The 24,926-nt window shown below is 39.4% G+C and overlaps 1 protein-coding gene across 1 annotated transcript; it reads left to right on the forward strand.

Annotated features, from left to right (window-relative positions):
- The first annotated feature begins 1,157 nt into the window (after positions 1-1,157).
- On the forward strand, positions 1,158-23,470 carry LOC137619179 (zinc finger protein Xfin-like). Its single transcript, XM_068349364.1, has 4 exons — positions 1,158-3,119; positions 7,388-9,154; positions 12,149-12,250; positions 20,031-23,470. Exons 1-4 carry the CDS (start codon positions 1,334-1,336, stop codon positions 22,769-22,771), a joined length of 6,396 nt encoding a protein of 2,131 aa, XP_068205465.1. The 5' UTR covers positions 1,158-1,333; the 3' UTR covers positions 22,772-23,470.
- Positions 23,471-24,926: the final 1,456 nt, after the last annotated feature.

Consider the following 24,926-nt stretch of genomic DNA (forward strand, 5'->3'; position numbering starts at 1 on the left):
TATGGCATCATGCAGAATGGTTTCTGGACCTTCCGCAAATGATAGTATATCAACCGAGAGAACTTCCTCCACTTCCAGATCTACTCAAACAACCACACGCTAACATCTATCACAAGAACATCTAGTTGCTTCAGCTTCATGCCTGGATGTATCCGCATGTAACCCACAGTAACCTAGATACCTTTTTGATACGTCCTGTGGTGGCTGCACAAAACATGCTCACAAACACAGCTCCTTTGTAGGACAAGAAACTATTGGTTGAGGGCAGATGTTACCCAGTTGTAGGACTAGAATGAATATGCGAGTGACTGGCCTCTTCATTCTTCATTCTCCCCTCTCTTGGGGTTTTAGCATCCATGGAACTCTGCAAGCTGACATCCTCCAATTGCAGGTAGGCACCATTGCCCCTTGTGTAACCTGATACACAGTATGTAATATATATTTGTTAAGTCCGCGATCTCCCAGTGAGGTAGTGATCAGGCAACATCTAGGTGAGTGAGGAGCTTAAACTCCAAGATACATCTCACCTGGTTGAGTCACAATACTTAGTTCTCACACCGTTGCAGAGATGGCTCAGCCGTTAGCTCTCAGTGAGAGGTATTGAAAGGATAAAGTGCGCTCTTCCACAGCTCGTGCGAAGCACAAGAGTCGCGACCCGGGTCAGTAACCAGCCCATTGGTATTGGACTTCCGCCCACCTAAACGTGAGTCTCCATAGTTAAGAGGTAAAATCTTTGTATTTGGTGCCGGACCAAATGACAAATTTGGAAATCATTTGTATTTTCCCTAACCATACAAACCTGAAGCTCTTTACGCATACTGGCCTGCCATCACCTACCCCATGAAGTCGTGCCTGCAATTGCTAAGTGACTCCTGTTAGCTACTGCGAGTGTGACTAGGGTGGTTGATCTACCTCCTTCCCCCTCACCAACTAGCAGAAGCTAGTAACACCTCGCTAAATGTTTTACTGCTAGTTTCAGCTGTTGCCACATATATTTCTCCATAGTAAAGAGCTTCAGGTTCGTATGGTTAGGAAAAATACAAATGACTGTTGAAATTTGTTAATTAGTTCAAAAATTGTCATTTTATTTCAGAAAACTCCAACATTATCATCTTGCCCTTCTCCACTGATAGTTGTTCTCTATTCTTTCAGACTTCAGACTTTTTATAGCAAAGGAAAGAAACATCCAACTCTTGTGACAAGATTGTGTAAACTACTGAAGATATCTGCAAGAGAAGGAGGACTCGGAAAAAGGAAGAAGGGTCTGTGTTGCTTTGTGCTGTAGGAAGTTTAGCGTTAACTATGTATTTATAAACCGTTGAAGATAACACTGATGATGATGTCATCTTGTGATGGTGAGAGGATGACGAACTCTGAATCATCAGAATTTCCAATAGAAAGCGAAATGGAAGATTTGTTTCCACACACTGAAGTGAAATTGGAGAATCATGATATTTTTGTGAGTGATGGACTCTGTGATGATGGCTCAATTTTCAAGGATCCAGAAATAGAATTCAATGCAGAGCCAGAAATAGAATTCAAAGCAGAACCAGAAGTATTTGAGTCGAGCGAAAGTGACATTAAATATTCTTTGGACTGTGATGCGTCAGTGAGTGAGGAGGATTTACAAATTGGGAAGAGGGAAGTCAATCAAGAGGAGGAGAGAGCAGAGACAGGTGTGAAAGAGGAAATTGGTATTCAGTTGGGATCCATCAGGAAAGAGAACGAAGGAAAAGGAAGAGGAAGGGGGAAAGAATGTTTACTGAAAGAGGAGGAGCAGATCAAAAACAGTGGCTGTGAAAAACCTCTTTGTCAGGAAAGTGAGTCTGAAACTCACACTGATGTTGGTACGCGTGAGAAGTCATTTGTGGGTGAGAATTATGAAAAACAATTTAGTGGAGCCGCTGAACCCAATACCCACAGGCTAATTCCCACTGAAAGCCAGTTCAGATGCAGAGACTGTGACAAAACATTTTCAAATGAAATTGATCTTAAAGCACATTACGAAAATCACCCTTGCAGAAGGTCATTCAAGTGTAGTGAATGTGGCAAAGAGTTTTTTTGGAAAAGTGCTCTCATGAGACATTTAAGAAATCACAGTGGGGAGAAGCCTTTCAAGTGCAGTGTTTGCGATAAAGCATTTTCTCAGAAAGGTTATCTCACAGACCATCATAAAATTCACACAGGAGAGAAGCCTTTCAAGTGCAGTGTTTGCGAAAAAGCCTTTACTCAGAAACGCAGTCTCATAGAGCATCATAAAATTCACACTAAGGAGAGGCCATTTAAGTGCACTGTCTGTGGAAAAGCATTCGCTCAGAAAGGTACCCTTAGAGATCATCACAGAATTCACACTGGGGAGAAGCCATTCAAGTGCGATATCTGCGGCAAAGCATTTTATAAGAGTACTAATTTCACGGCACATTATAGAATTCATACTGGGGAGAAGCCGTATAAGTGTAATGACTGTGACAAAGCATTTTCTGAAAAAGCTAAACTCGCAATCCATTGTAAAATTCACACAGGAGAGAAGCCATTCAAGTGTAGCGTCTGTGACAAAGCATTTTCGCAGAGAGGTACTCTCACAGAACATTATAAAAATCACACCGAGAAGTCATTCAAGTGCAGCGTCTGTGACAAAGCATTTGTTAATTTAGGTAATCTGACAAGACATCATATAATCCACACTGGAGAGAAGCCATTCAAGTGTAGTTTCTGTGACAAAGCGTTTTCTCTGAAATGTAATTTAAAAGATCATCATAAAATTCACACCGGGGAGAAGCCATTCAAGTGTAGCGTCTGCGACCGATCCTTTGCTCAGAAAAGTGCTTTAAGAAATCATTATAGAACTCACACTGGGGAGAAGCCATATAAGTGCAGTGTCTGCGATAGAGCATTTGCTCAAAATTCTGCTCTCAATAACCACTATACAACTCACACTGGAGAAAAGCTATTCAAATGTAGTGTCTGTGACAAATCATTTGCTCAGAGAGGTGGTCTTGCAGCACATTATAAAATTCACACCAGGGATGGGTTAACTGTTAAGCAAAATGATCATGTGCTTAGTACTCCAAGGGAAGGGTCCACCGCTGATCCGTCATTCGTGGAGATTCAGAAACCATAACCGTGCTGAATGAAACCTGTTCCGTGAAGTGGTTCACAAAAGCAAAAACTAGCAAAAAATAAATGAGAAAACTTTGTAATCAGTGGAATTATTAGTTATAATGATTTTAATATTTTTAGTTTCAATTGCACAGCTGACTTCTTTCTTCACGCAAGTTCCTCCCCTTGATATACCGATTCTGGGTCAATTCGGGAGTAAACGCAGATGCGATAAATTTCACTCTGGTTACTTGAGGATCAAAACATAATGAGGTGCCACAGGCAGGTGCCATATAAAAAACAGCGCTCATGTTGAAATGATTGCAGAAGACGGGAGTTTAGTGGACCACAGTGATGGTGTTGAAAGTAATCTCTCTACAAAAAGTTGAAGTAAATCAAAATGTAGCAAAGAATTCAGGGTTGTGGGTTGTTTTCTTTGTTGATGATATGGCTTGTTGGATTGCTTGCAGATGCAATAACTAACAGCATCACAATGGACTATTTGAAAAGTCTAACCAACATTTCAGTAGTGGCAAACCAATAAGGTATTGTTTGCTGAAACTTCTTTTTATTGGGACAAAAGTCAAAGGGGAGAAATACAAGAGAGTGGTTAATGTGTTCATCACCAACAGATCAGACATAGTTTTGTTATAAGAGAAGGGTTCAGTGACCAATAAAACAGTATTGTAATTGATAATCATGAAAAAGCACTACTCACCTAGACATAATTAACTCGCAAACAAGGTGGAGGTTTGGGACAAACAGTTGGAGAAATACATTTTTGAAGAGTGCGATTACTGGGAATGTCTTGAGGTGCGTCATAGCTATTATTAGTATGTTAGGTGAACGTGACTTGGCTTTTCGAGGAATAGAAGAAGGGTTTTGATCATTGAGCTCAGATGTGTTACGTAAGATCAAATTTGAGAATATAATTAAAGAAAGCAGGACACTTTCCAAGTGTAAGTGGAAGTATATTAAAATAAAAAGGATTTTCTTACTGTCAGTATTGTTTAATTTCAACCGATACGTTTTTTGTGGTTTATTATGTTAAAAAAGCACGAGGAAACTTCAAATTAAAGTGAAAGTATACAAAAATAAACATTGATTCCTTTTTAGGCTTAAGTTTTGTTTGTTTTCAATGGATAAAATTTTGTGTGGTACCTTTTTGTATTTTGAATTACATTATTATTATTATTATTGTTATTATTATTATTACTAGCTAAGCTACAACCCTAGTTGGAAAAGCAAGATTCTATAAGCCCAAGGGGTTCAACAGGGAGAAATAGCCCAGTTAGTAAAGGAAATAAGGAAATAAATAAATGATGAGAATAAATTAACAATAAATCATTCTGAACACAGTAACGTCAAAACAGATATATCATATATATTGTAAACTATGAAAAGACTTATGTCATATTGTTCAATATAAAAACATTTGCTGCAAGTTTGAACTTTTGAAGTTCTACTGATTCAACTACCCAATTATGAAGATCATTCCACAACTTGGCTACAGCTGGAATAAAAATTCTAGAGTACTGTGTAGTATTGAGCCTCATGATGGAGAAGGCCTAGCTATTAGAATTAACTGCCTGCCTAGTATTACAAACAGGATGGAACTGTCCAAGAAGATCTGAATGTAAAGGATGGTCAGAGTTATGAAAAATCTTATGCAACATGCATAAGGAACTAATTGAACGACGGTGCCAAAGATTAATATCTAGATCTGGAATAAGAAATTTAACAGATCGAAAGTTCCTGTCCAACAAATTAAGATGAAAATCAACAGCTAAAGACCAGACAGGAGAACAATACTCGAAATAAGGTAGAATGAAAGAATTAAAACACTTCAGAATAGATTGATCACCGAAAATCTTGAATCATGTATGTATTGGATGCCAATGTCTCAATTGCTTAGTGCCTATAAAGGGCTTAACCCATCCCTTAATTCACACCAGGGAGAAGCCATTGAGGTGTTCTTTACAAAGCAATTTAATTTCCATACTTGCTAGACTAGTTATACCCTCTCTCTTGTTAGTTTTATCAAGTGGAATTGAGACAGTTACTTTGCTAATGATTCTTTACGGGACATTTACGAACAAGTTGAATAAAACTTTGATCAAGCAAGAGATACATGTCTGATTGAATGAGATCTTCTGTGTTGCCTTGGTGATGTTCAGCTGCATGTGGTGTCATCTCTGATGGGAGTCCTCTGTTGTTTTGGTAGCTATGCACCTCCTTGTTGTACTGTACCTCTGACTCACTAATTATTCACTTCCTTTCTTGCTTAGGAATATTTGACAGTTAGAAACCTGAGCAGTATTTTTGGGAATTCTATTTTGTTCCCCCACTAACAAACCTTCTGTTGTTTACATGGGATATCTCTTTTGGCGAAGCTAGAAGGCAGCCAATAGACTGAAAGAAAATGCTAGGTGGCAACTCTACCTTCCCACTGTTTTGGGTCGGTAGTGGGTGGCTGGGCATTACCGTAGCCACCTATCTCTACTTACAGCTAATAGAGCTACCTTACTTTTCTCTTGTGGCTAGTCGATATCGGATATGTCTGCCCTTCACCTCTTCCCAAGGCTCGCCATCAGACATACAACCATTGCTTTATATGCTTTCTTTCTCTTTTCAGATGTGAGTGTTCTTCTTCTGATGCTCCAGTGCGTACCTGTCCTGGTTGCAAAGGTCGCCTTTGCGGCACCCTCATGTCCTCCATGGACATACACCCCCATCTGCTGTGTCCTGCTGGCCGGGGGTGTCGCTGCGAGTATCGGGAGTGGCCTGCCTCCCAGTGAGAGAAGTTTGGGCGGTGTACTAAGAAGAAAGCTAAGAGAGATCTTTCTCCCCCAGAGTCTGCCTCTGCAGGGAAAAGGGCTCGGGTTTCTTCCCTCACCTCTGGATTGCTTCCCTTTCTCTGTGAGTAGTCGAGTAGGAGCGCAGACCGACCTACTCCTTGGCAGCTAGGGGTATTAGAGGGGTTGGTGCTTTCCCTATTGGAATACTCTATCTTCTCTCCAGCCACTGTGGAACCATTTTCCCTTGCAGATGTGCTGCAGGCCTGGCTGCTTTTTCTGCTCCTCCTTTGAACGAGATACTTCGGCAGCTCCTTCAGCGTAGGGCGAGGAGAGAACCGTCCCCTGTGACAACAACATCTTCTGCCCTGGACCTTTGTTAAGTCCACCTTACATCCTCTCCTGGCCCTTCCACTTGCAGACGTGATCGTTTTGTTTGCTCTTACAACAGTCTCCTGCTGATGATGTCTCTGCTTGCCAATCTGGGGCAACATCGCCGCCTAACCCTAACGTAAACCTTGTTTCTTCCAACAGAGATGGCTCCAGCTCACGTGTGCTCCCCCAGCAAGCTGAAATGGTTAGGCAGAAGGATCCTATTGAGCGCAGTGATCCTCCTTTGACGAGTGTTCCACCTGCTCGCCCTTCTCCTGGATGTGTGACGACATCCTGTCCTGTAACAGTATCACCGCTCAAGATCAAGGGCTTCACGCTCAAAGGCAAGTTCCACTTCGCCCTCCTCTAGAGATACACGATTACAATCATGATCACAATCACGAGCCTTGTGCTCACAATCAAGATAACGGGCTTCGCTCTCATAATTATGAGCTTTGCGCTTTAAGTGTTATGTTAAGCACTCGTGATCAAGATATCAAGATGATCACGATCACGAGGCGAGCACACTCACGATCGAAAGACCGTCACTCCAGACAATCACGATCTAAGCATTCGAAATGCTCTAGATCGAGGAGCTACAGGTTTGTATGGTTAGGAAAAGTGAAAATTATTTCCAAATTTGTCATTTTTTGAAGCCATAGAAACCAGAGTCCTTTAATGTAACTTCCCTCCTCCAAACACCCTTCTAAGTCCTGGGCTGAAAGAGAATTATGAGCCGACTGGAAGCGGGTGGGGCTCTACGCTCGGATAACGGCTCATTATCCATTTCACCGAATGGTTCCAATCTCCCCAATTAAAGGAGTCGTGTTTGTATGGCTAGGAAAAATACAAATTACTTTTGAAATTTGTTAATTAGTTCAAAAATTGATATTTTATTTCAGTAAACTCCAACATTATCATCTTGCCCTTCTCCACTGATAGTTGTTCTCTCTATTCTTTCAGACTTCAGACTTTTTATAGCAAAGGAAATAAACATCCAACTCTTGTGACAAGATTGTGTAAACTATTGAAGATATCTGCAAGAGAAACAGGACTCGGAAAAAGGAAGAAGGCTCTGTGTTGGTCCATGGTGTAAGACTTTGAAGTGCAGTGTTAACTTTATATTTGTCTGTTGTTGAAGATAATATTGAAGAGAATGTCATCCAGTAATAGGGAGAGGATGAAGAACTCTCAATCAATAGAATTTCCAATAAAAAACGAAACGGAAGATTCTTTTTTACACACTGCAGTCAAGTTAGAAAATGATGATTTGGTTGACAGCATGGGACTCTTTGATGATGACTCTCTTTTCATCGATCCAGACATGGAATTCAAAGCCGAGTCAGAATTTGAAGCCGAGCCAGAAATAGAATTCAAAGTTGAGTCAGAAATAGAATTCAAGGCAGAGCCAGAATTCAAAGCAGAGCCAGAAATGTTTGAGTCAACTGAAGGTGACATGAAATATTCTTTCAACTCTGGTGCATCAATGAATGAGGAGGATTTACAGGTCAGCAAAAGGAAAGTCAATAAAGAGGAGAAGAAGAGTGTAAAGACAGGTGTGAAAGAGGATTGTGGCATACAGCTGGGATTCAGTAGGAAAGAGAGTGAGGAAAAGGGAAGACGAAGTAGGAAAGAGTGTTTACTGAAAGAGGAGGAGCAGATGGAAAACAGTGGCTGTGGAAAACGTCGTTGTCAGGAAAGGGATTCCAAAACTCACACTGATGTTGGTACGCGTGTGTCCTTTGTGGGTGGGAATTATGAAAAACAATTGAGTGGAGTCGTTGAACCCAACACTCCCAATCTAATTCACACTGAAGGCCAGTTCAGATGCAGAGACTGTGACGAAACATTTTCCAATGAAATTGATCTTAAAACACATTATGAAAGTCACCCTGGCAGAAGGTCATTCAAGTGTAGTGAATGTAGCAAAGAGTTTTTACGGAAACATGGTCTCATGAGACATTTAAGAAATCACAGTGGAGAGAAACCTTTCAAGTGCAGTGTTTGCGAAAAAGCCTTTTCTCAGAAAGATTATCTCACAGACCATCATAAAATTCACACTGGAGAGAAGCCTTTCAAGTGCAGTGTTTGCGAAAAAGCCTTTACTCATAAATATAGTCTCGTAACGCATAATAGAATTCACACTGGAGAGAAGCCTTTTAAGTGCAGTGTTTGCGAAAAAGCCTTTTCTCAGAAACGTAGTCTCATAGCGCATCACAGAATTCATACTGGGGAGAAGCCATTCAAGTGCATTGACTGTGACAAACCATTTTCTGAAAAAGCTAAACTCGCAGTCCATTGTAAAATTCACACCGGGGAGAAGCTATTTAACGGTATTGTCTATGACAAAGCATTTTCTCATAAAAATCACACTGAGAAGTCATTCAAGTGCAGTGTTTGTGACAAAGCGTTTTCTCTGAAACGTAATTTAAAAGATCATCATAGAACTCACACTGGGGAGAAGCCATATAAATGCAGTGTTTGCGATAGAGCATTTGCTCAAAATTCTGCTCTCAATAACCATTATACAACTCACACTGGAGAAAAGCCATTCAAGTGTAGTGTTTGTGACAAAGCGTTTTCTCTGAAAGGTCATTTAAAAGATCATCATAGAACTCACACTGGAGAGAAGCCGTATAAATGCAGTGTCTGCGATAGAGCATTTGCTCAAAATTCTGCTCTCAATAATCATTATACAACTCACACTGGAGAAAAGCTATTCAAATGTAGTGTCTGCGACAAATCATTTGCTCGGAAAAGTGTTCTTTTAGCACATAATAAAATTCACACCAGGGATGGGTTAACCGTTAAGCAAGATGAGCCTGTGCTTAGTACCCCAAGGGAAGGGTCCACCGCTGATTCATCATTCGTGGAAATTCAGAAACCATAACTGTGCTGAATGAAACCTGTTCCGTGAAGTGGTTCACAAAAGCAAAAACTAGCAAAAAATGAATGAGAAAACTTTGTAATTAAAGGAATTATTAGTTATAATGATTTTAATATTTTGGGACAACAGTTAAAGAAATAAATTTTTGAAGAGTGCGATTACTGGGAACGTCTTGAGGCGTGTCATAGCTATTATTAGTATGTTAGCTGAATGTGACTTGGCTTTTTTTATGGTTGATTGAACACAACCCAGTTTGTTCCACTTTTAGCACACCAAATTTCAAAATGGGAAAATGGCAGAAAAGAAAATCCTTCTTGGATGTTCAAAGGTCCATTCGTTCATCGTTGACGTATTAAAATCTTCCATATATTTTTAACATTAATGATCAGAAAGTGTTCAGCTGAACGCTCCTTTTCTCAGTTGTAGCCTGTTGAAGGTGCTACAGTAATGTAGGCAAGATGCCTTATCTCTATCAAGTATAGAAGCAGATGTGTTACGTAAGATCGCTTTTGAGGATCTGATTAGAATAAGCAGGACACTTTCCGAGTGTAAGTGAGAGTATACTAAAATAAAAATTTTCTTACTGTCAGTGTTGTTTAATTTCAACCGATACATTTTTTGTTGTTTATTATGTTAAAAAGTCACGAGGAAACTTTAAATCGAAGTGAGGGTATACAAAAATAAACATGGATTTCTTTTTGCTATAAGTTTTGTTTGATTTCAATGGATAAAATTTTGTGTGGTACTTTTTTGTATTTTGAATTATTTATATGTATTGGGTGCCAAATTCCTTAAGTGCTTAGGGCCTAGAAAATTTGTAAGGGAATCATGTTCTTTTAAAAAGAGGAGAATATTGTTACAAAGCAATCAAATTTCCATACTATCTAGAGTAATTGTACTCTCTCTCTCTCTCTCTCTCGTTAGTTTGATCAAGTGTAATTAAGATAGTTCCTTTGCAAATGATTCTTTATTGGACATTAAATGACAAATTTGGATGTAATTTGTATTTTTCTAATGATACGAACATTTAGTTAATTAACACTTTTACCACCAAAGGACGTACTGGTACGTTTCACAAAACTCATCCCAAGGACGTACGGGTACGTCCTTGCAAAAAACTGCTATTTACTTTTTTTTTGCATATTTTTGATTATTTTTTAAGAAACTTCAGGCATTTTTCAAGAGAATAAGACCAACCTGACCTCTCTATGAAGAAAATTAAGGCTGTTAGAGCAATTTGAAAAAAATATACTGCAAAAAGTGCTTGAAAAAAATAACCCCTGTGGGTTAAGGGTTGGAAAGTTCCAAATACCCTGGGGGTAAAAGGGTTAATAAGGATTATCCTTCGGCAAAGCTGGAAGACTAACCACCAAGACTTCAGTGTGAGGTGGCAACCACCCAACCACTCGTTAAGAGGGAGGTGGAGGGGGGGGGGTATCGGGTGCCCTCACTCACAAGTCAGTGATGTTTCACCACTTTTGATTGCTGGCAGGACTTGTGGGAGACAGGTGAAGGCGGGACCATTTTTATAAATAGCTAAAGGTTTGTATCGTTATTAAATATACAAATTTCCAAATTTGTCATTTGTTCTGCCACTAAACAAACCTTGCGCTATTTAATGAGGACGACTCGCTTGTTAGGGAGGCTGTAGTCCGACCTCTACCTTGGTCATTGCCCCGGGTTTTTACCTGTACATAGTTAGACTATAACTGGGAAAAAAACCCTTGACACCTCGCTAAAAGGAGACATTGTGTAACACCTCGCTAAAAGGAAACATTGTGTAACACCTCGCCAAAAGGAGACATTGTGTAATGTGCTCGCAGTGGCCTGAGCAGCCTCTTTGGTCGTGAGGAACTAGCAATGTGACTGTCTAGTTAAGAATATTCCAAGTTTAGGAATAGGAATGCAAGTAAAAAACATTCGCAATATCCACCTGGCGAGAGTATCAGGAACATGTACAAGTATGAAGACTTAATAGGTTACACAAGGGAAATGGCTATTATCTGCAGATAGGCGAGGCCAGCGTGCAGAGGACATATGGGGCTGTTCCCCAAGAGAGGGGAAGATGAAAGAAAAAGGAGTCAGTCATGCTTAACATTCATACAGACTAACCACGGGTAACCAATGCCCTTAACCGTCTGCTACTTGTCCATCAAGGAGCCTGAGTTATTTTTAAACCACCTGTTGTGCAGCCACCACAATACCAGTGAGTCACGTCTCACAGTTGTCTAATGCTGCCACGCACACGCTTGCAACACCTGCACCACAGAGTTGCGTTTAAATGTCAGGGACATACTTATGCCCCTGATGTCATGAGCTCCTGGTCGTCGATTAGGAGGAGGGTCAGAATTCAGTACATTTTTTGATAGAGAGACTTTAGAGAAAGAGGTGAAAAAGACGTAAGGAATGAAAGTGGAATCGGTTAAAAGCTGAAAGTACATTGGTAGAATACAAAATTGCAATGTGCCAATATAATTACCCACTAAGAAGGAAAGAAAGCGAAGCAGCAACAGACATAAATAAGTTATATCATTTCCAAAATGGTATAATGGGAAATGTAAAAAAGCTACCAGAGGATCACAGTGACCAGGAACTAGCAAATAATATTCTAGTATTCTTTAAAAACAAAATAGAAAATATAAGTAGGTCATTTGCAAATATTCAACATCAGATTACCCTCTTAATGAGAGAATGCCTTGATGAAATCTTTGAGCTTCAGCACGGTATTCTATTCCCGTGCTGAAACTTGGTGACGCGCAAGAGGGCTCTCGAACTTGGGGAAATTGCTCCCCCAGTTCGAATCTAAATTTCTCTTTCTTATCTTTTTCTTCCTCTTTATATTGCTTCAACCTTCTCCTAATATTATAAACTTTCTTTCATGTTGCTGTCCCAACCCTATGAGTAAAATTCCCATATGTATATGTGTATATGTTTACATATGTATGTTTATTATATTTTTTTTTTTATGGCATGGATGTTTCTACATCTGTTATAGATGCTTGGGCAGATGTTTCAACATTTGGTATTACTGCCTGCTTTGATGAATGGGAAAGGTGTCACGGTTGTGAGGTGTTTATGGTCAAAGCTATATGTGAGAGTATTGGATGATTTCAGCCATCCCGAAGATGGTTTGGACCTTTTTGGCGGAACTATTCTCAAGTGTTGGGTCTTCGGAATCCAGGGGGCTCTAATGCTTGGGGTAGGACTCTTGGCTTTTGGCCGGAAGCCTGTCATTACAGATATGAGGAGGATGATTCCATAGTTTCTTGGTCTCGGTCCTAACAGGCGGGTTCAGCTTACACCTGTGCCTCTATATCTGTTTTGATGCTATCCTTCGGGTAGGGTATGGAGTGGACCATCTGGGAAGTATACTCTCACTGTGCCGGTAGTGGAGAGTGCAAATTTCCTTCCCAACATGTGATGCCTTAAAGTTCTCAAGCAGGTACTTGAAACTATTCAAAATATCACTCTTCTTTTTTCTTTATTCTAATGGATTCTTGTGACAATGACCCCACCTCCCCTGGATATGCTGACTCGCCCCCAGCACTGTTGACGACCTCTGGCAATTCATTTAACGAAAATTCCATTGACGATGTAGGAACTAAAAAGGACTATTCATTCTTTAAACATTTGAAAAAAGAGTAATTTGGGGAACACAGAAAAACTGAATGTCCTGTACGTTACCCAAATCCCATTAGTTGCTAATTATGATGTGCTTCATAAAATATTTGAGTGTTACAGATTAATAAAAGAAATTAGAATGAAACTTCAAGATGATAATTGGGAATCTTGGTTATCATTTAACTGTCATGAGGAAGCATTTAATGCAAGCCGTAATATTGTTGATATTAAAGTAGGTAATATGAGTGTTAAGGGTGCTCTGTGTGATGGGGCACCTAAAGATCTGGATGTCTACAGACCAGCAGACTGGGCTGATAAAGATATAGAGGCAGATATGCCATCCCAAAGAAAGCCAAAACCACCAATGTGGCTTCTTGCTCAATCTGTAGGAGGTACGGAAAATTATTTCAAGATCTGCAAATTTCATCAAAGGAAGGTAGGTACGATCGCACCAGGAGATATATCTCGATTTGGTAAGAAAAGATACTTGATAAAGGCCAAGTCATTCACACAGTCTGTTATATTGTCCAATTTGAAGACAGTAAATGATGATATAAAATTAGACATCAAACCCCATCTAAACTTTAGCTATGGAAGGGGAGTGGTTTTCAATAGGGATCTTTATGAATTTACCGAAGAAGAGATATTGGCTATGTGTCCACTATCAGTGTGGAAAGTACATAAAGTACCTGGAACATCAATGATTGTTCTTACTTTCCAGGATGCTGATGTACCTTTCCACATAAACATAGAAAATGAAAGGATTAGAGTTCAACCTTTTAAGCAGAAGCCACTGCAATGTTATAATTGCTATAAATTTTGGCATCCCTCCAAAGCTTGCAAGAATGATAAAATTTGTAATACTTGCTCCAATATTTCCCATGGGGAATGTACACTTGAGGCAAGGTGCTTAAACTGCAACTCTAATCATAAATCTAATGATAGGAGCTGCCAGTTTTATAAGTTAGAGGAGGCTGCCCTCAATAAATCAATTATTGAACATGTAAGTGTGGGGCATGCCAAGAGATTATTAAATAAATCTAATACCTATGCAAAGACATTAAAAACAGGAGAAAAAGTTCCTCGGGAATCATCTTACCCACTTACTACTGTAGGTAGTTCTCGAAAAAGGAATTCACCATCTATTGATAAAGTGCTGCATAAGACAAGAATATCTCCTCCTAAAGATTTATCATTGAGTATCAACAAAAAGACATTACCCACCACTATCAAACCTTTGTCCCCTATTACAAAGGATAGTACTAACCTCTCCCAGGCCATATCCTTGCCTGATTTATTGGAGATTCCACCTGACACCAAGTTATCAGGTGTACAAAAACCTGGTAACTCACAACCTATTAATCGTAAAAGAGAGAGACCTCCATCTCTCTCACCCCCCTTCCATTAGAAATATTAGAGTTATGACGTCAAATAAATATGATGTTTTGTCTGTTGTTTCCGATCAACCAGAAGACAATTTAAATAAATCAGAAATTCAAGTTGAGGTCCACCATCCACCTCAACAAATAGATCAAAAGGATACAAAGAAAAACACAATTGTAAAACCCAACATAACAAGACCATCTCTGAAGAAACCTACAGGAAATAATGTTAGATTAAAAACTGCTAATGGGAAGACCTCATCCAAGATGTCTTCCAGAAATAATCCATAGTTTTCTCCTCCATTTTGCAATGGAACTGTCAGGGTTTAAGGGCGAAATTTGAAGAACATAAGCTTCTAATTCATGAACATTCCCCCATAATTGTACGTCTACAGGAAAGTATGCTTGATTCTAACACTCCTAGTCCTCGAGAGTATGTTAGCTATAGAACACCATATAATCATCAAGCAGGGAGCCATGGCGGAAGTCTCATGTACGTTCGTCGAGATGTTCCCCAAATACCTATATCTATACGTACAACCCTGCAGGCAGTGGTTGTACAAATTGATTTAGGGAGAAAATATACAATATGCTCTCTATACTTACCTCCAAATGATAATATTTTATATGATGATTTAGCAGAGATCATTCAATAACTCCTCAACCATTTCTCTTACTGGGAGATATGAATGGTAGACATCCTTTCTGGGGTGATGTTTTGGCGAACACAAGGGGCAATATTATCTCATCAGTTGTGGAGAATGAGGATGTGGGACTCCTTAATACAGGAGAGCTCATGCACTTCCATGTTCAGACAGGTACCTTGTCATGCGTTGACCTTTTAATTGCAAGCTCTAACTGCCTTCTTGATTTTGATTGGAGGACATTAGAGGATTGGCATACTAGTGATCATGCACCAATCATTATAAACACCAACAAGGGTCTGCCTTTACAAAGATCGCAAAGATGGAATCTTGACAAGGCAGACTGGGTTAAATTTTGTGAGCTAAGTGAAATCGAAGGGAGTGCAGAACAGTTTGAAAGTATTGATGATGCCATAGACCTACTGAATGGAACTCTCCATACAGCAGGAATCAGTTCGATTCCCAAAACCACAGGACTTCAAAAGACGACCAGTCCCGTGGTGGTCTTCAGAATTAACAGCCTTGCACAGAGCCACCGGAAAATCTCTAACTAGATTGCGTAGACGCCGTACAGATGAAAATTTGATAACGTACAAATAGTGTAGAGCACAGTTCCGTCGTGCCATGAAAGAAGCTAGACGCCAATCTTGGGTGGCTTTTGTTTCCTCCATTAATAGTAGAACACCACCATCTTCTGTATGGAGGAAAGTAAAAAAGACTGCAGGCAAATTCACCCCAAACCCACCACCAGTGTTGAAAGTGAATGGTCAGTATGTGACTGAAGGAAATGAAGTTAGCAATGCCCTGGCTGGCCCTTTTTCAAATGTATCGTGCAAGAATGTAGCAGCTCCTGATCACCAGTACAGAAGCATTGAAGACAAGAAAATTTTAAATTTTGCAACAGGAAGGGAAGAGTCGTATAATTCTCCTTTCACTGAAAGAGAATATGATTCGGCACTTTCCACTTGTAACGATACAGCCCCTGGACCCGATGGAATTCCATATGCAATGATTAAACATGTACATTTTAATACAAAGTTATTTATTTTAAGCATTATTAATAGAATATGGCATGATCATAGTTATCCAAGTGTTTGGGAACTAGCCATTATTTTAGCCTTTTTAAAACCCGGTAAGGACAAGTTTTTAGCAGCAAACTACCGACCTATTGCATTGACATCTTGTTTATGTAAAATTATGGAGAAGATGGTCAATGCAAGACTGATGTGGTACCTTGAAAAGAAGGGTATTTTATCACCGACCCAATGTGGATTCAGAAAAATGCACTCAACGACTGATGTGTTATGACTTTAGTCCTCTATTTGTGAAGCATTTGCTTCCAAACAGCACCATGTGACAGTCTTTTTTTTTACCTTGAAAAGGCATATGATACCACTTGGAGATATGGTATACTTAAAACAATTCATGAATTGGTATTGAGAGGAGAGCTGCCAATATTTATTCCGGCATTTCTTTCAAACAGAGTTTTTCAAGTGAGGGTGGGGGAAGCTCTATCAGAGAATGTCAGGGAGAAGGAGTTCCTTAGGGGAGTGTGCTGAGTGTAACCCTTTTTGCACTAGCAATTAATGGGATATCCTCAGTCATTCCCTGGGATGTTCTCTCAATATTATTTGTGGATGATCTCTCAATAACATTTGCTGGAGTTAGAATGGCAATGGTTGAGAGAAAAATACAACTCTCAATTGACAAAATTATCCAGTAGGCCGATATGAATGGATTTAAGTTCTCGACAAGTAAAACTACTATTGTCCATTTTTGTCGTATCCGGGGAGTAAATCCAGACCTGGATATATACATTAAAGGTCAACGGATACCATGTGCAAGTGAAGCTAAATTTTTAGGTTTGATATTTGATTGTAGGCTTACATGGATTTCTCACTTAAAAGTGTTAAAAGCTAAATGTCTCGAGGCTCTGAATATTTTAAAAGTATTGTCCCATACATCATGGGGGGCAGACCGCAATACTATTTTGAAATTATACAAGGCCTTGATTTTTTCCAAAATCAGTTACGGATGTGAAATATACTCCTCAGCCACCCCAAGCCAGTTAAAGATTTTAGATTCAATACATCATGGTGGTATTAGGTTGTCCACAGGAGTGTTTAAAACCTCACCTATCCCAAGTCTCCTTGTTGATGCTGGAGAGTTACCTCTAGATCTTCACCGAATTTCTGCCATTATTCGGTATCGGTTTAGATTGCAAAGACTCCCTAATTCTTTAGCCTTTCAGACTGCAAGCCTTGTAAGACATGCATCATACTTTGAGTTGCACCCAAAATCTCCTCAACCTTATGGCTTTTGGGTGAAACGATTATTAAATAGTCTGGATATAATTAGAAATAAGGTACTTCCATTCAAGGTATCATCAACGCCTCCATGGAAGTTACCAGAGATATCTTTTTGTAAATATTTTATTGGAGATAAGAAGAATATGACTGACCTAGAATCCAGGTCTCTTTTTATGGAACATGTTGCAGAACATAGAGGATCAACTTTTATCTATACTGATGGCTCCAAATCTGATGCTGGCGTCGGATTTGGAGTACATAGTATTGGTTTTAATTGTAGAGGTGCACTTCCTCTGACCGCTTCCATATTTACTGCTGAACTGTATGGCATACTAACCGCTGTTGAGAAAAAAGCATTGGAAAAGGAGGGTAATTTTACCATTTTTAGTGATGCAAGGAGTGTTCTTCAAGCTTTAGAAGTTTTTAATTCTAGTAACCCTCTAGTTTTAAAGATTTTAGAATGGCTTTTTATTATTGGACGGAGAGGTATAACAGTTCAATTTTGTTGGGTTCCAGCACATGTAGGTGTGTGTGGGAATGAGAAGGCAGATTCATTGGCAACGAATGCGACATCAGAGTTAGTACCAAGAAGGTATCCCATTCCCTGTAATGACTTCCTACCTGACATCAAGAAATTGCTTTGCAATAAATGGCAACAGCACTGGGATAGCCTAGATGGCAATAAAATGAGAGAGGTAACAAATTTCATATCTCCTTGGAGGTATAACATGATGCCCCGAAAATGGGAGACGTCTCTTTGTCGTCTCCGTATTGGTCACACTCGGTTGACACACAAGTTTTTGCTGAAGGGCCAACACCAACCATATTGTGACGACTGTTTGGTACCTCTAACAGTGAGGCATTTGTTGATCGAATGCCCCAATTATAATAACTTAGGGAATAGATATTTATTTGAGGCTCGAGGTGAGGGTGGCAGGTTCATCCTTGCCAAGATTCTTGGACATGATGTGTCCTACTGTGCAAGTGGCATTTTTAGAATTATTTCAGAAGCAGGTCTTCTGAAAACTATTTAACTTTTACAATGACATTAAACTTTTATGGTTTTAATTGAATATTCTTTTACTTGTATATATATATATATATATATATATATATATATATATATATATACACACACATATATATGAATAGACTAAATGATATCGGCATCAATGATCTTAGATGTCAGGATGCCTGAAAACTTTAAATCAATCAATCAATCTGGACATACGTGCATGTGGAGCATCAAAGAGAAAAATCACACCTGTAAGAGAGAAAGCAGTTTGAAAAACAATGGTCTGTATGGTCAAGTGTTAGCAGGAGCAGAGAGCGGACATGTCCGTTCTCTCCGGTTCCAAAAGAAAAAGTTACAGGGTAATTAGTAAAAGTAACTTAATACACCAAAAGTGTTGCTTCCTACAAGAAAATGCAGTATTTCTTCTGTTACCGTATAATTTGATAATTATTACATTTTAATATAAGACAAATTGTGAGCAATGGCATCTGTAGAGATTCCATGAGTCACAATATGATGTATTACATGGTGATTACACCCTTCAGCCTTCAGTGGTGGCACAAACCTTATAAAGAGTACACGTTTGAATTTGACCTCTGACACAGACTGGTTTTTGCGTTTGTTTTTCTTGGTTTCAGCAAGAATTTCATCATGCCACAGAGGAAATGACAATTTCAACATCTCGCGAACATAAGAAAGAAGAAAATTCATTCTAGTAAGAGTTCAGGAGTGGGTAATATGGACGAAATTAGCTGAGTTAGTGAAGGAGGGAGATGATGAAGGAGCGACTGTCTCGCCTAAAGAAGCAAGATATTGAGCAAAGGGATCTTCATTTATGATTGAATTATGATAAATAACTTTGTTATGGTTTATTGTTATCCAAAGAGGAACATAAAATTCATAATAATCATGATTTATTGATATTGTCTTTGTATAAATAAAAAAAAAACTTAGAACGTCCGTATCTCAAAACTATACTAATTAACCTTCAAATTTTATCTTCCCCTCTCTTGCAGTTTTAGCATCCAAGGAACTCTGCAAGCTGACGTCCTCCGACTGCAGGTGGGCACCATTGTCCCTTTTTTAACTTGATATGCAGTATGTAATATGTATTTGATAAGTCTCCGATCTCCCATTAGGGTAGGAATCGAACAACGTCTAGGTGAGAGAGGAGCTTAAGCTCCAAGGTAAATCTCACCTGGTTGAGTCTCATTGCTTAGTTCTCACGCCGTCACAGAAATGGCTTGGGCCGTTATCTCTCGGTGAGTGGTAGCGAAGTGATGTGGTGCGCTCTTCCACAGGTCGTGCGAAGCACAAGAGTCGCGACCCGTTCGTCTTGGACTTCCGCCCGCCTAAACGTGAGTCTCCATAGTTAAGAGGTAAAATCTTTGTATTTGGTGCCGGACCAAATGATAAATTTGGAAATCATTTGTATTTTCCCTAACCATACAAACCTGAAGCTCTTTACGCATACTGGCCTGCCATCACCTACCCCATGAAGTCGTGCCAGCAATTGCTAAGTGACTCCTGTTAGCTACTGCGAGTAGAAGCTAGTTACACCTCGCTAAATGTTTCAATGCTAGTTTCAGCTGTTGCCAAATATATCTCCATATTAAAGAGCTTCAGGTTCGTATGGTTAGGAAAAATACAAATTACTTTTGAAATTTGTTAATTAGTTCAAAAATTGTCAATTTATTTCAGAAAACTCCAACATTATCATCTTGCCCTTCTCCACTGATAGTTATTCTCTATTCTTTCAGATTTCAGACTTTTTATAGCAAAGGAAAGAAACATCCAACTCTTGTGACAAGATTGTGTAAACTACTGAAGATATCTGCAAGAGAAACAGGACTCGGAAAAAGGAAGAAGGGTCTGTGTTGCTTTGTACTGTAGGAAGTTTAGCGTTAACTATGTATTTATAAACCGTTGAAGATAACACTGATGAAGATGTCATCTTGTGATGGTGAGAAGATAACGAACTCTGAATCATCAGAATTTCCAATAAAATGCGAAATGGAAGATTCGTTTCCACACACTGAAGTGAAATTGGAGAATCATGATATTTTTGTGAGTGATGGACTCTGTGATGATGGCTCAATTTTCAAGGATCCAGAAATAGAATTCAGAGCAGAGCCAGAAATAGAATTAAATGCAGAGCCAGAAATAGAATTCAAAGCAGAACCAGAAGTATTTGAGTCGAGCGAAAGTGACATTAAATATTCTTTGGACTGTGATGTGTCAGTGAGTGAGGAGGATTTACAAATCAGCAAGAGGGAAGTCAATCAAGAGGAGAAGAGTGTAGAGACAGGTGTGAAAGAGGAATGTGGCATTCAGTTGGGATCCAGTAGGAAAGAGGATGAAGGAGAGGGAAAAGAAAAGGGTAAAGAATGTTTACAGAAAAAAGAGGAACAGATCGAAAACAGTGGCTGTGAAAAACCTCCTTGTCAGGAAAGTGAGTCTGAAACTCACACTGATGTTGGTAGGCGCAAGAAGTCATTGGTGGGTGGGAATTATGAAAAACAATTTAGTGGAGCCGTTGAACCCAATACCCATAAGCTAATTAACCCTGGAAGCCAGTTCAGATGCAGAGACTGTAACAAAGCATTTTCTACTGAAATTGATCTTAAAGAACATTATGAAAGTCACCCTTGCAGAATGTCTTTCAAGTGTAGTGAATGTGGCAAAGTGTTTGTTTGGAAAACTGCTCTCATGAGACATTTAAAAATTCACAGTGGGGAGAAGCCTTTCAAGTGCAGTGTTTGTGATAAAGCATTTTCTCTGAAAGGTTATCTCAAAGACCATCATAAAGTTCACACCGGAGAGAAGCCATTCAAGTGCAGTGTTTGCGAAAAAGCCTTTACTAAGAAACTTAGTCTCGTAGAGCATCATAAATTTCACACTGGAGAGAAGCCATTTAAGTGCACTGTCTGTGGAAAAGCATTCGCTCAGAGAGGTCACCTTAGATATCATCGCAGAATTCACACTGAGGAGAAGCCATTCAAGTGCAATGTCTGTGGCAAAGCATTTTATAGGAGTTCTAGTCTCACAGCACATTATAGAATTCATACTGGGGAGAAGCCGTATAAGTGTAATGACTGCGACAAAGCATTTTATGCAAAAGCTAAACTAGCAATCCATTGTAAAATTCACACAGGAGAGAAGGCTTTCAAGTGTAGTGTCTGTGCCAAAGTATTTTCTCAGAGAGGTACTCTCGAAGAACATTATAAAAATCACACCGAGAAGTCATATAAGTGCAATGTATGTGACAAAGCATTTTCTCATAAAGGTAGTCTGACTAGACATTATATAATCCACACTGATGAGAAGCCATTCAAGTGTAGTGTGTGCGACAAAGCATTTTTTCAAAGATATGATCTTGCAGCTCATATCAGAATTCACACCGGGGAGAGGCCATTCAAGTGTAGTGTCTGTGACAGATCTTTTATTCAGAGAAGCTGTCTCACAGCACATCATAAAACTCACACCAGAGATGAGTTGATTGTTAAGGAAAATGAGCTTGTGTTTAGTATTCCAAAGGAAGGGTCCACCACAGATCCATTATTCATTGAGATTCAGGAAAGAGATTCCAAAAGCCACACTGATGTTGGTACGAGAGAAAAGTCATTTGTGGGTGAGAATTATGAAAAACAAATTCCCACTGGAAGCCAGTTCAGATGCAGAAACTGTGGCAATACATTTTCTAATGAAATTGATCTTAAAGCACATTGTAAAAGTCCCCCTTGCAGAAGGTCATTCAAGTGTAATGAATGTGGCAAAGAGTTTCTTGGGAAAAGTGCTCTCAGGAGACATTTAAGAAATCACACCGGGGAGAGGCCTTTTAAGTGCAGTGTTTGCGACAAAGCATTTTCTCTTAAAAGTTATCTCAAAGAACATCATAAAATTCACACTGGAGAGAAGCCATTCAAGTGCAGCGTCTGCGATCGATCTTTTACTCAGAAAAGTAATTTAAGGACTCATTATATAACTCACACTGGAGAAAACGCATTCAAATGTAGTGTCTGTGACGAAACATTTTCGCAGAAAAGTAGTCTCACACAACATTATAAAAATCACACCGAGAAGTCCGTGAATTCCGTGAAGTCTGAGAAGTCCGTGAAGTCCGAGAAGTCCGAGAAGTCATTCAAGTGCAGCGTCTGTGACAAAGCATTTGCTGATTTGCGTAGACTGACAAGACATCATATAATCCACACTGGAGAGAAGCCATTCAAGTGCAGTGTCTGTGATAGAGCGTTTTCTCTGAAATCTAGTTTGAAAGATCATCATAAAATTCACACCGGGGAGAAGCCATTCAAGTGCAGCGTCTGCGACCGATGGTTTGCTCAGAAAAGTGCTTTAATAGTTCATCATAGAACTCACACTGGAGAGAAGCCATATAAATGCAGTGTCTGCGATAGAGCATTTGCTCAACCTTCTGGTCTCAAAAACCATTATACAACTCACACTGGAGAAAAGCTATTCAAATGTAGTGTCTGTGGCAAATCATTTGCTCGGAGAAGTGGTCTTTTAGCACATAATAAAATTCACACCAGGGATGGGTTAACCGTTAAGCAAGATGAGCCTCTGCTTAGTACCCCAAGGGAAGGATCCACCGCTGATTCATCATTCGTGGAGATTCAGAAACCATAACCGTGCTGAATGAAACCTGTTCCGTGAAGTGGTTCACAAAAGCAAAAACTAGCAAAAAATAAATGAGAAAACTTTGTAATTAAAGGAATTATTAGTTATAATGATTTTAATATTTTGGGAGAACAGTTAAAGAAATAAATTTCTGAAGAGTGCGAATACTTGGAATGTCTTGAGGCGTGTCATAGCTATTATTAGTACGTTAGCTGAATGTGACTTGGCTTTTTTTATGGTGTACTGAACACAACCCAGTTTGTTCCACTTTTAGCACACCAAATTTCAAAATGGGAAAATGGCTGAAAAGAAAATCCTTCTTGGATGACCAAAGGTCCATTCGTTTATCGTTGATGAATTAAAATCTTCCATATATTTTTAACATTAATGATCAGAAAGTGTTCAGCTGAACGTTCATTTTCTCAGTTGTAGCCTGTTGAAGGTGCTACAGTAATGTAGGCTAGATGCCCTATCTCTATCATGTATAAAAGCAGATGTGTTACGTAAGATCACTTTTGAGAATCTGATTAGAATAAGCAGGACACTTTTTAAATGTCAGTGAAAGTATACTAAAATAAAAAAGGATTTTCCTACTGTCAGTGTTTTTTAATTTCAACGGATACATTTTTCCTTTTTGTGGTTTATGTTAAAAAGTCACGAGGAAACTTTAAATCAAAGTGAATGTATACACAAATAAACATTGTTTTCTTTTTGCTACAAGTTTTGTTTGATTTCAAGGGATAAAATTTTGTGTGGCTCATTTATGTATTTCAAATTATTTATATGTATTGGGTTCCAAATTCTTAACCCCTAACCCCAGGCGTTTTTTTTTCCAAGCACATTTTGCAATATATATTTTTTAAATTGCTCTAACAGCCTTAATTTTCGTCATAGAGAGGTCAGGTTGGTCTCATTCTTTTGGAAAATGCCTGAAGTTTCTCATAAAGTTATCAAATTTATGCAAAAAAAATATAAATAGCAGTTTTTTGCAAGGACGTACCAGTATATCCATGGGGGTAAAGGGATGAGTTTTTTTAAACGTACCAGTACGTCCATTCGGAGTAAAAGGGTTAAGTGCTTATGGCCTGTAAAAGGAGAATCCATTTAGGTGCTATGTTTGTGACAAAGGAAATCTTGTGTTTTAGATCATTTGAAGATTTTTGCTGTAGAAAATTTGTAAGGAGTTGGGAAAGTTGTGTTCTTTAGAAAAGAGGAGAATGCTGTTACAGAGCTATTCAATTTCCTTACTTGCTAGACTCTAGTTGTTCCTTAGTTAGTTTAATCAAGTGGAATTGAGACAGTTACTTTGTAATTGATTCTTTATTTGGTTTTCACAAACGAGTTGAATAAAATTTTGATTAAACGAGAGAGATATGTCTGATTGAATGATGTATTTTGTGTTTCCCTGGTTGATGTTTAGTTTCTTGTGGTGTCATCTCTGATGGGTCATCTGTTGTTAGCTAGTAATGCACCTCTTCATTGACAGTTAGAATCCCGAACAGTATTTGTGGAAATTATACTTTGTTCCAGCACTAACAAACCTTCCGTTGTTTACATGGGATATCTCTTTCGGCAATGCTAGAAGGCAGCCAATAGACTGAAAGAAAATGTGTGGTGGCAACTCTACCTGCCCACTGTCGTGAGTCAGTAGGGAGTGGCTGGGCAGTGCCCTAGCACACCTATCTCTACTCACAGCTCACAGAGCTGCCTCACTTTTCTCTTTTGGCTGGTTGAGATCAGATGTATCTCTCTTCCCAGGGCTCGCTATTAGACATACAACCATTGCTTTATGCACTTTCTTTCTCTTTTCAGGTGTGAGTGACGCTCCCTTGCATACCTTGCAGCACCTTCATGTCCTCCGTGGACACAGATCACCATCCGCTGTGTCCTGCCCTACGGGCGTCGCTGCGAGCAGGCTTCGCCCTGCAACAAGTTTCGGGTGTGGTCGGCCTCACAGTGGGAGAAGTTCGGGCAGGAAGAAGAAAGTTAAGAGAGATCTTTCTCCCACGGAGGCTACCTGCGTAGGGAAAAAGAGTTTGGCTTCTTTCCGCTCTCCTGGATTGCTTTCCTAATCTCCTCCTTGCCCACCTTCCTCTGGGAATTGGTCGATTAGGAGCACAGACTGACTTACTCATTGGCAACCTTAGGGTACTGGGGATGTTGA

The sequence above is a fragment of the Palaemon carinicauda genome, chromosome 25 (genome assembly GCF_036898095.1).
Source record: "Palaemon carinicauda isolate YSFRI2023 chromosome 25, ASM3689809v2, whole genome shotgun sequence".
Classification (NCBI taxonomy): domain Eukaryota; kingdom Metazoa; phylum Arthropoda; class Malacostraca; order Decapoda; family Palaemonidae; genus Palaemon; species Palaemon carinicauda.

What these genes read in the sequence shown, in the direction of transcription:
- LOC137619179 (XM_068349364.1), top strand. Translation starts at nt 1,334, where the DNA reads ATGATGATGTCATCTTGTGATGGTGAGAGGATGACGAACTCTGAATCA. An exon ending in CGTGGAGATTCAGAAACCAT is followed by an intron (nt 3,120 to 7,387) that starts AACCGTGCTGAA and finishes AGTGTTAACTTT; the next exon opens with ATATTTGTCTGTTGTTGAAG. An exon ending in GGTCAAAGCTATATGTGAGA is followed by an intron (nt 12,251 to 20,030) that starts GTATTGGATGAT and finishes AAGTTTAGCGTT; the next exon opens with AACTATGTATTTATAAACCG.